The 13147-nt window shown below is 37.9% G+C and overlaps 1 protein-coding gene across 1 annotated transcript in view; it reads right to left on the bottom strand.

Moving 5' to 3' along the window:
• Nucleotides 1-426: 426 nt before the first annotated feature.
• LOC144978107 (RNA polymerase-associated protein CTR9 homolog) overlaps nt 427-13147 on the bottom strand; it is a 44435-nt gene continuing 31714 nt past the window's right edge. The window contains 9 exon segments of the mRNA XM_078923724.1: nt 427-991; nt 3102-3329; nt 5683-5712; nt 5714-5829; nt 6834-6959; nt 8280-8415; nt 9061-9132; nt 10956-11101; nt 12563-12679. Of these exon segments, the coding sequence (XP_078779850.1) occupies nt 544-991; nt 3102-3329; nt 5683-5712; nt 5714-5829; nt 6834-6959; nt 8280-8415; nt 9061-9132; nt 10956-11101; nt 12563-12679 (1419 nt within the window). The 3' untranslated portion in view covers nt 427-543.

The following is a 13147-nucleotide window of genomic DNA, read 5'->3' as shown; positions in this document are numbered from 1 at the left end:
GCACTCACCCACACATACACACACAACAAACAGACACACCCAATCAGATCCAATTTGCATGACACGTGCACGGCACTCACCCACACATACACACACAACAAACACACCCAATCAGATCCAATTTGCATGACACGTGCACGGCACATACCCACACATACACACACAACAAACAGACACACCCAATCAGATCCAATTTGCATGACATAGTAATAATCGTGAATCAGTAATATGGATGATGCAGGAAATTCTTATACCAGGTTAAATAATCAAAACATACTTGGACAAAAATATTTAAAAAACTGATATCAGTTATAAATGTTTTCCTTTTTGTTGTAATTAATCAACGACTGAGAAAGATCAAAGTACGCGTGTGTGTGTAAGGGAAGGAGAAATGTTTTGTGTTGACCCCTTTTATATGAGTCACACACTCTCTCTCTCTCTCCATCTGATTGGCTGATTTAAGCACCTCTAGCTGTAGGTTTCTCAAGCGATGGGTTCAAAAACCCTTCCAAAGTCTTTTTCAGAGCACAAATTAATTCCATTCTACTCATTATCAGACGAGTCATCCCCCCCTCCAGTCTTCTTTCCTTCCCCTTCAGACGCATCATCGTCTCCCTTGGGCGACTCATCACCACCACCACCACCTCCCTCATCATCCGATCCTTTGGTAGAACTGTGTCTTGAACCACCACTTCCTTTCCCTCCTCCATCTGACCCAGAATCGTCGTTATTCCTCTCTGGTGAAGATTTCCTACTACCATCCGGAGATCTCGACCTTGACCTACTTCCTGCTGGAGATCCCGACCCAGACCTTGACCCAGATTTAGATCTAGACCTGGATCGACTCTTCCTGCCCCCTTCGTTGTCCGATCCAGACTCGGAGCCCGACTTTCCACTTTTCTTACCACCGCCGTCACTGTCACTCTCGCTGCCAGATAAGATTCTTCGCCTTTTGCCAACGTTTTCATTGGCCTCACTTCCACTGCCGCTACTGTTGAGATGAAGGAAGGGGGGGGGGGGGGGGGGGGAGGAAACAAATTAGTGAACAAATGGACTCAAATATATATTTTAAAACCTCGATAGTTAAACAGGGGATAAAATGAAAAACAAAGGAGAACTAAAAGTGTGCGGCCATGTGGTCTAGTTGGTATGACACTCGCTTTCGGATCGGAAGGTCCTGGGTTCGAGCCTCGCTCGGCGCATAGTTGAGTCCTTGGAAAAGGGCTCTTTACTCACATTATCTCACTGTACTCAGGTGTAAAATGAGTACCTGGCACATTAACAGCGTTGTCTCTGTCCGAAAAAAATTGTAATACTGCCTAACAGGCATCATGTCCCGTCCTAAGTGTTAAGTGTTGCTGTTGGCCAGGGAGCCCTTGTATAGCACTTTGAGCACGTTTAGTGGATATTGCGCTATGTAAAAGCTAAATTAAAAAATTTTTAAATGAAGATTTTGATCCATTACTATTTAAACTCAGTTTTGAAACGGATTGTCTTGGAATTTTGAGTGATGAGCGTAATTGGCTAAATATAAAGACACGGAAGAGGAGGAAGAAGTCGAAGAAGAAGAAGAAGAAGAAGAAGAAGAAGAAGAAGAAGAAGAAGAAGAAGAAGAAGAAGAAGAAGAAGAAGAAGAAGAAGAAGAAGAAGAAGAAGAAGAAGAAGAAGAAGAAGAAGAAGAAGAAGAAGAAGAAGAAGAAGAAGAAGAAAAAGAAGAAGTAGAATAAGAAGAAGAAGAAGAAGAAGAAGAAGAAGAAGAAGAAGAAGAAGAAGAAGAAGAAGAAGAAGAAGAAGATAATAATAATATTAATATTGCTCAACTAATGGAGCTCTGCAACACAGTGTTTTATAGTTATAACAGATATTTATGTTTAAATCTTGCGATGTACAAAAGAAATCAGAATGAAAAAGATTTTGGTTGCGACATAATGAATGTGATGATTTTCCTATGGTTAGCGATTTTCCTATGGTTAGCGAGGAGAGGATTAGCATATAGAAAACTATAACTTCACATCTCTGGTCACATTAACTTTACATTCACTCCTTGACATCTGCTTCATTCTGACATTATACCATATTGATGAGGTGGGGCACACATTTCAAAAAAGATTATCGGGAATAAAAATATCTTTTCTACTTTTGAGTAAAACTTTGGTAATAAAGACTGTAGGTGCACACAAATGAATCTGGCAAACAAATGACCAATCATTATGCCCTAGCAAATTTCATAAATTAACAGAAGATAAAATGTTACAGTGAATGACGAAATCAGTCGGATGGTGAAAAGGTTTGAACTGAGATATTGCCAAGCTTAGTTAGAAGATAAATTTTTATCCAAAATGAGTTCTTGTCATAAATGATTAAATCAACCCTTTTTGTACATCTTCGGGAAATATCAAAGCTTAATTTCATATCTAAATATTTTTTACAGCTAGTCAAGTTAAAAAAGTATGAAATTTGAGAAAAGTCGCTGGATACCTTTCCCATACATCTAACCACATCTTCATGAAAAATCACCCGATTTACTTCAAATAAAAAATTAAAATGTTCTTGGGAGCATATTCTTTCACAAAATGAAACCAAAAAAGTGTACATCCAACATTTTCACCTTCCAACTGATTATGTCATGCACGGATATAAATAATCCTTAATTTAGAGAAGTTACTTGTATATCAATCTGTAAAAAATAGTTTCATAAATCTTACACTTGCCAGTATTTCTGTATTCATCAGAACTGATGGTGACAAAAAGTGAAAAAGTAGGAAAATGTTGAACGATTGTCTTTAAGCCCCATTTTTACTGCACTAAACCCCACTTTTAGAGCAATTGAGATGATAGACTATCATTGATACTCTAGCTAACTTCTGGAGAGTGGGAAACTGCACCCGTGTGTTCCACCACACATCAACCCTCTCTCATTGCTAGAACATTGTTTCGAGAAAATGTAATTTTTAAAAGGAGGAAATTCCTCCTCTGGACTCCAAAATCGCGGATTTCCGCGGATCCGAGGAAAACCATCAGCACTGATTCATTGGCAAAAGTTTAACATGGGCTGTAGAGAACTACCCTACTGTCAAAAAAAAGAATAGATAGACACTCACTCTTCCATGCGAGCTTTGTGTCCCCCATCATCGGAGTCTTCACTCGAAGAAATAACAGCCTTGGAAACAATTTTCCTCCTCTGTTTGGCGGTGAGTCCATCATCCTCATCCTTGGGCTTGCTACTCTTCTTGTCTCCCTTTCCTTCTTTGCCTCCCTTCTTCTTTCGTTTTTTCTTGCTGTTTGATCCATCCTCGTCGTCACTATCCCCCATGTCTCCTTTCTTTGGCCTGGTTGTAGAGAATGAAACATTAAAATAATTGAAAACGAAATGCATCTGTTTGTGTGTGTATATGTGTTTGCGCACACGTGAGAGAAAGAGAGATAGAGAGAGAGAGAGAGAGAGAAGAATTGGTAGGAGTGAAATATCTGTTCAATATAAAAATCAAAGATAATAAAATAAAATAAAATATAAAATATACAGCAGTTACAAGCAATGCTATAAAAATTGGACATGAAAGTAGAGTAGAGTTGTAATAATGGATTTGTAATGTAAATAGAATTTTGAAAATAGATTGTGAAGGATTGCACATAACCAACCCAGGCTGAAAAAAAGTAAAAATAAAGCATGGCATTTGAATGTACAAACAAACAACAAATAATGTATAGATATAGCACCAAGTAAACATGCATAAATCAATATATTTTAGAGAGAACTAATTGATGAAAATACGAAGCTAATTATAAAAATGACTACTGACGGTTGGTATTGCATGTTGTTTTCGTTTGCCGCCCCTAGTACGATGGTGGTAAGAATTAAAAGAACAGTATTCATAAAAATAAATGCTTGTTTTTCACAGGGTGACTAAAATTTCTAGCAAGATCAGGTAAAAATATGTTAACATGGTCTGCTGTGTAGATAAATGAAAATGGTAGATGAAACTTAGTCCAGAAAAACAAGCACAAAGTCACAGCACTGATAACTCATGCGGGGCGGTCCTTGGCAAGCTTAAGGACCACGGTCCTACGGTCCCTGGGAAATGAAAACCGCAAGGACCGGTCCTTTTCGACATTGAACATTCCTGAGAGACTGTTGGAAGTTCGAACCGTTTTGACCTTTGGGACTGTGGGACCGCCCCGCACTAATGAAAACCGTGGTCCACAGGAGTAAAACACACGGAGTAGTCACACTCATTTCAAATTGTAACCTAATTAGAGAAGAGGGGTGATGCCTTCTTTATTTGCTCACCGTACTTCATTGTTACTTCGATAATTTAGCGTGAATAAAATTTGAAATTTATCCCCATTAACGGAGATAATGGAATCGCCCAAAGCGTTGATCGAGTTGTTCGTGGCGTTGATACACACAAGCAACACCTCCTCCCCCCCCCCCCCCCCCCACCCCCCACACACACACACACACATTAGAGGGCAGCGAGCATTGAAGAGTAAGAGAGAGACGTGTGAAGTTATAATAAGAGGGGGTGGATGCGTAATAAGTAATAAGTGGGGTCGATGGTGACTTTTCGCCAGATCTAACAAACCCAGCTACCCATTCACTGCTGAGTAGACAGGGACTCAGAAAAAACTCGACTGCACCCGGGATCGATCTCTGGCCCTTTGCGTATAAAGAGAGTGCTCTATCAACTGAGCTATCGGCGTCCCCAAATATTCTATTGGACCTTTTAAAAATACAGACGTTATATCTGGGTTTTTTGGAAGGAAGAAACTAATGAAACTCATTATTTGATTAGGTAAAACACCAAACGAAATTTTAATATTATTGTATTATTTTAAATGACAACAATGCGATAGAAAGGAGTGGTGACTTGCTACTTGCTAGGTTCGAGACACACACACACACACACACACACACACAAACACACACATCTTTAGTAGTCACATGCATTTCAAACAATAACCCATTAGAGAAGAGGGGTCATGCCTTCATCATAGATCATTGTCATTGCGATCATTATGGTGTAGTAAATTTTTGAAATTTACCCCGTATAATGGAATCGTCCAAGGCGTGCGCCTCCTGTTCCCCCCATCTCACACACAATAGGGCGGTTTGCGGAGTGGAGGGACGTGGTCGTCTGCCTCTATGGTCGTCTGTGTCGTTTAGTGTATGGCAAAGGGGGGTGGGTGCGATTAATTAAGCGGGATGGGTGGTGATTGGTGGAAGATAGGCAAAGAACCGAGGCAATGAATCGCTGGGGAAGTCGTATGTCGTGAGACCGTTGAAAGGTGATAAGAAGTGAGGACCGCCGCCGGTCTTCCACTATGGGACCGATCCCCGGTTCACAGCTAAAAGACCGTGGGACCGGTCCCAAGGACTGGTCCTCAGCGCGGCACTACTGATAACACAACCGCTGGATGAATGAAACACTACAGACGAATGAGATAATGTGGTAGCGGCGTTGTTATGATGAATCTATTGTGAAAATAAAGTAATTACAACGTTGCATTCATCACTGTGTCAAATTTGGTTGACAAATCCTCGAATACGGTTTAGAAAACATTCAATTTGGTTTGGAAAAGGAGTTTGTTAATTTATCTTTATCACTTCTATCTGTTTTGTTTTTCCCCCATAACAAAAATCAAACATAAAACCTTTTAACAAATAAGTCAAATCAAGCCAACCTTCTTTTTTTCTTCTTCGATCGTTTTTTCACTTTCCTCCTCCTCGTCTCCGGAATAACTCGACGACCTCTTCTTCTTCTTTTTCCTGGGTCGATCATCTTCACTCCCCTCGGACAAAATCTCACCATCTTCACCTTTTTTAGAGCGCTGTTGACGAGAAAGACAAAATAGAAGACAGATGTTTTATTAAATATCAAAGACAACTGTTGTTTTTCCAACAAGTGTCAAACCGTTTCAAAGTTCAAACCTATGAAATTCCCCCAAAGAATCTGTTTGCACACCAAACTCCATCTCACCCCCCCCCCCCCCCCCCCCCCCCAAAAAAGATTTTAAAAATTAGCTTTTATAGAGCAAACTATTCATATATGCTCAAAGCGCTTTACAAGGGGTCCCAAGCCAGGAGCAACACTTAACAAGTAGGTTGAGACGTAATGCCTTACAGGAATCATTACAACTTGGAAAAAATGTATTAAAAATGAACATGTACATATATAGTTTTATTCAACTACCATTAACATGCAAAAACTAAAAACATTAGCTTTGATACTACGCCTATACTGTCTCAGAAAAATGTAATAAATAGCCATGGCATACCTGCCTACTTGAAAATTTCAAATTCAGTAAGAAATACAAAATTCATCAGTAATTAATCGTCAAATTTCAGTAATACTAAAGCAAACAAAAATAATGATACACCCTTTTATATATGTAAAATAAACTCACCATGTTATATAGACCTACTATTGCCAATGACCGCCCCCCCCCCCCCCCCCCCCCCCCGATAATAATATGCTTATTGATGACCTACTTTGGACACTGCTATGTGTCTACCGATGAGGGTAAAGTTTCTGTGTCGAGTAGATGATGTCACTCGTCGCCAGCCAATGAGGCATTGAAATTTTTTATTGTAGCACGTGGTAAATAATGAAAAAAAAAAATAATTATTTTTTAATTTAACGTTGCGACAATTGTATCAGTAATATTTCTTCTATTTCCGTAAGTCCGTAATTGTCCTTACACTTCCTTAACAATTACGGACGGTCCGTAATAATAGGCAGGTATGCTATGGGGTCAAAGTAATCTGAATAAACTACGGATATAGTCGGTGTTAGGGTTGAGTGAGTTTGAGTTAAAAAGCTTTCAGTTCTCACTTTTCCAGATGATTTTCTAGTCTCCGGCTCTGGTTCCAGGTTGATTTTCTTGGCTTTCTCCACATACACCGCTCTCTGTTCCAGCAACTTCTTCTCAAACAGCTCTTTTTCTTTCTGTTTCTCCATCTGTAGAAAGAAAATGGACCCAAAAAAAATATTTTTTAATTAATAAGAAAATTCATAAACCTCCATTGTGAACACATAACAGGATAATAGGTAAAATCCATCAACCATAATGCCAGGACACAAGAAATACAACCAAAATAAATAAAATAAAACATTATAAGAAAAAAAAGATAAAAATTTACCATAAAAATGTTTATCATTTCATTAAAAAATTTTTGATTAACCTTTTTATTACATTCTAAACGTAAGAATTTTAGTAAATCTGTGGTTACTTTTTACTTAAGCATTATTTTCATTTTTCTATGAAGAACGTAATAATCTTCAAATGTTATATTATGATAAAGAAGAAAATTGGCCAAAACTTTGTCCACACCAATTTTCTGTGAAATTCACCAACTGAGACAATTTTTTTTTCTCTTCAATTTTAGAAAAAGACCATCAAATCTCTATAGATAGAATGAAGTTGACGTCATTCAGGTGTTTGTAATTGTTTTATGACATCCACATTCATGAGTAATTCTCACTAAACTGTATGAACCAGACTATAAACGTTCAAGGTTACCCATAGTTTTGTGGGTTGGTCAGTTATATATTCCAGATGGCAATGCTGTGAGCTTCTAAGCCAAACGCATACTATCTATAGTGTGAATGGACACCACCGAGGTAGGCAGCAGGCTCAGGTTCAATAGGTTTTTATTTTTTTAAGGGTTTTACGGCGCTTGCAACACATTAAGGTCATATCAGCGCCAGTAAATAGGAAGAAAATGGGATAGTAAAAAGTTCTAGAATTACAATAAAGCATCCAAGAAAAGGGAAATTGGTTCAAATAAGAAACAGGTGTGGATTCCAAAAGCACTCTATCAAAGTACTTAGTTTGAGATCACTAAAAGTCTCATCCAGACACAAGCACAGGTCCCCACTAAGAGGAATACACTCAAATGTTTTACAAATCATATATAATATAAAGAAAGCATAATACAGTGCATAACAGAGAGATGATTTAAAATGAAAAAAATATCATCTCCCAAAACCAACTATACATTCGACTGTTTACCCCTCAGCCAGGGGATCTGGCCAGGACCAGGACAAAACCAAGTAATCTCTTTCCAAGACAAAGACAGAAAGCATGTTGGAAAACAGATATAAGGGGATAGAAGACACAGTATGTACCTCCCTGCCCACTATGGGAGGTCAGGAACCCCACCCAGATATAGGGGGATAGAAGACACAGTATGTACCCCCCTGCCCACTAAGGGAGGTCAGGAACCCCACCCAGGTTCAATAGGTTAAAAAGATTTTGCCAGCAGTTGTCGGCCATACCAATTCCAGGATTTGCTTCTGCTTGATGGCCTCCATCTCTTCCTCTTGCCTCTTTCTGATGTCCTTTTCTTCCTCGTCAATCTTCCGAGCCCTTGCCACGTGATACTGGGCCTGGCTCAACAAATCTGAACACTGCCTAGAAAAACGATTAAAATTTATTAGAAATATATTTCTTTTATTTTTTTATTTTTTAAAATGATTTCTTTAGAACAGCCGAATTGTCAAATAATACAACTACTATTGATAATAATAATAATAATAATAATAATAATAATAATAATAATAATAATAATAATAATAATAATAATAATAATAATAATGATGATGTTAATAATAATGATGATGTTGATGTTAATAATAATAATAATAATAATAATAATAATAATAATAATAATATTAATAATAATAATAATAATAAAATAATAATAATAATAATAATAATAATAATAATAATAATAATAATACTAATGATAATAATACTAATGATAATAATAATAATGATAATAATAATAATAATAATAATAATAATACTAATAATAATAATAATAATAATAATAATAATAATAATAATAATAATAATAATAAAATAATAATTATGATAATACTAATAATAATAATAAAAATGGGAGGTCGGGAACCCCACCCAGGATGAAGGGAGAGAACCAGTGACAAAACCCATTGCCCTAATACAGGTTACCACTAAGGCAATTCTAACTGTAATCTGAAAAGAAAAAATAATTATGAAACAAAAACATCTTGCTTTTAATCTCTAATTCCTTACTGAGCCTCGGCCTGTGCTTGAGCCAAATCGAACTTCATTCGATCTCCGTGTTGACTCAGGTGAGTGAAGTATCTGTTAATGAAAGAAAGAAAAAAAAATAATTTTTAATTAAAAAAAAAAAAAAAACTTGATTATTGACTATGATAAGAATTTAAAAAAAAAAATAAAATGAAGTATTTCTATAGAGAAATATATTTGTAAATAGACTTGTTGAGAGGGTCAAGAATAGGGAATGAGATTAGCAGAAGAGTAGCGTCCCTTGATTGGACGTCACCGGCGGAAAAGTTATTAGAGAGAGAACGTCATGTTGGTTGTGCACATGTTTTTTTTTTTTTTAAGGGTTTTACGGCGCTTGCAACACATTAAGGTCATATCAGCGCCAGTAAAAAGGAAGAAAATGGGATAGTAAAAAGTTCTAGAATTACAATTAAAGCACAAAAGAAAAGGTGAGACAAAGGGGAATTGGTTAAAATAGGGAACAGATGTAGATTCCAAGAGCACACCGTCAAAGTACTTGGTTTGAGATCACCTAAAAGTCTCATCCAGACACAAGCACAGGTCCCAACTAAGAGAAATACACTCAAATGTTTACAAATCATATAATATAATATGTTAACTAAACATAATACAATGCAAAACAGAGAGATGATTTACAAGGAAAAAAATATCATCTCCCAAAACTATAACTATACATTCGACTGTTTCCCTCCCAGCCAAGGGTCAGGACAAAACTAAGTAATCTCATTCCAAGACAACGACAGGAAACAATTGGAAAACAGGTACGGGGGGATAGAAGACACAGCATGTACCTCCCTGCCCACTATGGGAGGTCAGTATCCCCACCCAGGTTGTGCACATGCGTCTCTCGTCCTCACTTCCGGTGAAAGCGGCATGAGACACTTCAACGAAAGCGAGGACGAAAGAGACGCATATGCGCAAAACCATTTTGACGTTCTCTCTGTAAGGTGACGTCCAATCAAGGGATGCTACTCTTCCGCTAATCTCATTCCCTATAAAAACAAATAAAGGAATTCCCTTCGCTGATCCACTTGGGGTTTATCGAATACCAGAACTTTTTGCAAAAATATATCTTAAAAGCTTTGTCTTCAAAATTGCAAATTTGTTTGTTTGTTTATTTTTGTGTTGTTTTTAAGGGTTTTACGACGCTTGTGACACATTTAGGTCACAGTGCTGATGGTGACAAAAAGGGAAAAAGGAGGAAAATTATGAATAATTTTCTTTACACCACATGTTTACTTCACCAACCCCCACTTTTAGAGCCACTGAGACGATAAACTACTCTAGCTATCTTCTGGATAATGGGGAAGCTGCACCAGTTTGTTTCACCACATATCAAATCTCTCAAATCCAGAAAATTGGATTGAGGAAAATGTCATTTTTTTTTAAAGGAGGAAATTCTTCCTCTGACGCAAAAATCGCGGATTTCCGCGGATCCGAGGAAAACCATCAGCACTGAGGTCACATCAGCGCCAGTAAAAATGAAGAAAATAGGATATTATAAAAGTTCTAGAATCACAATTAAAGCACCCTAGAATGGGACAGCGTGGCTCAGCGGTATGGTCTTTGCTTCGTACCCGAAAGGTACCGAGTTCGACTACCCGCCGCGTTGTGTGGCCTTGAGTAAGTCACCTAGCCTTAGCTCACTTTGCGGCGCTGCACTGCGGCTGACGCCTGGGTTATTCCAGTCTTCCCTTGGAATAGACCCCAAAGAAAAATTTCCCCTTAGGGATGACTAAAGGGAATCTATTTATTTATTTATTTATTATTATTTATTTTATAAAAAAGTAAGACCAAGGGGAATGATACTATTAGGAAATAGGTGTAGATTCCAAGAGCACACTATCATTGTGCAAATAACTGAGGATAGCACTTACCTGTGAGCCAGCTCTAAATCACGTACAGCCACCAACACTTTCTTCAGATTGCTCTTCTCATCCTTTAAGATAACTGTAGCTAGTTTCTGCTGCACTAGGGCAATGTTGTAAAGAAGCACAGAGTCATTGGGGGACACATGGCGGGCCTGGAGATAAAATATTTCAAGTTAGTTCTTCTTCCTCTATACATACCTGCCAACCCGTAGTGAAAAAAAATAGGATGCTTCTTCAAAAAAAAAAATAGGAGTCTAGGGAAAAAAATAGGGGTAAGCAATGTTAAGAGGAAAAAAACAAAACAAATGTACCCTAGGCGTCGTGGCGCAAGCATCTATAAATAGATCTATAACCCACAAACAACAATTGTTGAGGTGAACTGGCTGACAAATGGTATGAGGTATGATGGATGTGCCAAGGTGAGGTCTGAATAATTTTGTGTAATTGTAAATGACAATCCTTTCCTTCAGTCAGGTAGAAAACAAAACTGATTCTATCAATCATAAAATAATACAGGCAAGCAGGTGGCTTCCTCTGATATAAAATAAATAAAAAAAATTTGGAAAATTTTTAAAAATTTTTTTCCAATTAATTCATTAAAAAATCAGAGTTTCCCAAAATCCGGCGGGGTGAGGTAAAATCAAGAAAAAATTGGGGTAAATCCGATTGGATCGGGGTAGTTGGTAGGTATGTCTATGCCACCCCGTAATAAATAAATATGTAAATAAATATAAATTCCCTTTATTCATCCCATAGGGGAAATTTATCTCTAGGGTCTATTCCAAGGGAAGACTGGAATAACCCAGGTATCTGCCACATTGCAGCGCCGCAAAATTGAGCTAGGGCGAGATGACTTGCTCAAGGCCATACAGCGAAATGGCGTGTGATCGAACTCGATACCTTTCGGTTATGAAGCAAAGACCGTACAGCTGAGCCACGCTGCCCCCGGTGAAACAGGATTGGAAAATAAAAACGGTCAGGGTTTTAAATTAAAACAATATTTTAAAAATCAAATCCTAAAGTTAAAAATAAATATTAAAATATTTTAAAAAATCATTCCCTGAGGTACTTAAATGAATATTGATCATAAAATAATTTTTTAAAACCGAGAAATGTCAGCTCTTGTTACAAAATACAAAAGAAATACATCACAAACATCTAATGACTCTTTCACTAAATTATCAAGGGAAAATAAAATCTAGGAAAATGAAGAGATTTTTAAAACACCTAACAGGATTGTTTTTTTTTATCAGTTGTGCGGCTATGTGGTCGAGTGGTATGACACTCGCTTTCGGATCGGAAGGTCCTGGGTTCGAGCCCCGCGCTCGGCGCATAGTTGAGCCCTTGGAAAAGTCTCTTTACTCACATTCTCTCACCGTACTCGGGTGTAAAATGAGTACCTGGCCGTTAACAGCATTGTCTTTGTCCGAAAAATTATAATATCGCCTAACGGGCGTCATGTCCCGTCCTACATGTTAAATGTTGCTGTTGACCAGGGACCCCTTGTAAAGCGCTTTGAGCACATTTTAGTGGATATTGCGCTATATAAAGCTCTTTTAAGATTTTAAGATTAAGATCCCCCCTCCAACGATGAATCAAGTAGCATACGTTACCTTGAGTAATGTCTGTTTGCACTCTGTCAGTTTTCCACACTTGAAGTACGCTCTGGCTAGATAAACCATTACGTCTACGTTGTGACTCTTGAAGAATTTCTTTAAACAGTTTTCATACTGCAAAGGTTAGATAAAAATGTTTGCTTTTACAAATGAGGCATTGTGGGGGGGAGAGAGAGAGAGAGAGAGATAGAGAGAGAGAGGGAGAGAGAGAGGGAGAGAGAGAGAGAGAGGAGAGAGAGAAAGAGGGAGAGAGAGAGAGAGGAGAGAGAGAGGAGAGAGAGAAAGAGAGAGGAGAGAGAGAAAGAGGGAGAGAGAGAAGAGAGAGAGAGAGAGAGAGGAGAGAGAGAGAGAGAGAGAGAGGAGAGAGAGAGGAGGAGAGAGAGAAGAGGAGAGAGAGAAGAGAGAAGAGAGAGAGAGAGAGAGAGAGAGAAGAGAGGAGAGAGAGAGGAGAGAGAGGAGAGAGAAGAGAAGAGAGAGAGAGAGAGAGAGAGAGAGAGAGAGAGAGAGAGAGAGAGAGAGAGAGAGAGAGAGACTTGACTATTATAATTCATTAATTTTTAATCTGACTTTGAATCAAATTAA

Source organism: Berghia stephanieae, chromosome 8 (assembly GCF_034508935.2).
Source record: "Berghia stephanieae isolate SIO BIC M18660-M18661 chromosome 8, UCSD_Bste_1.3, whole genome shotgun sequence".
NCBI classification, from domain to species: Eukaryota; Metazoa; Mollusca; class Gastropoda; order Nudibranchia; family Aeolidiidae; genus Berghia; species Berghia stephanieae.
Note: the sequence above shows the minus strand (reverse complement) of the source record. Positions and strands in the feature narration are given on the sequence as shown.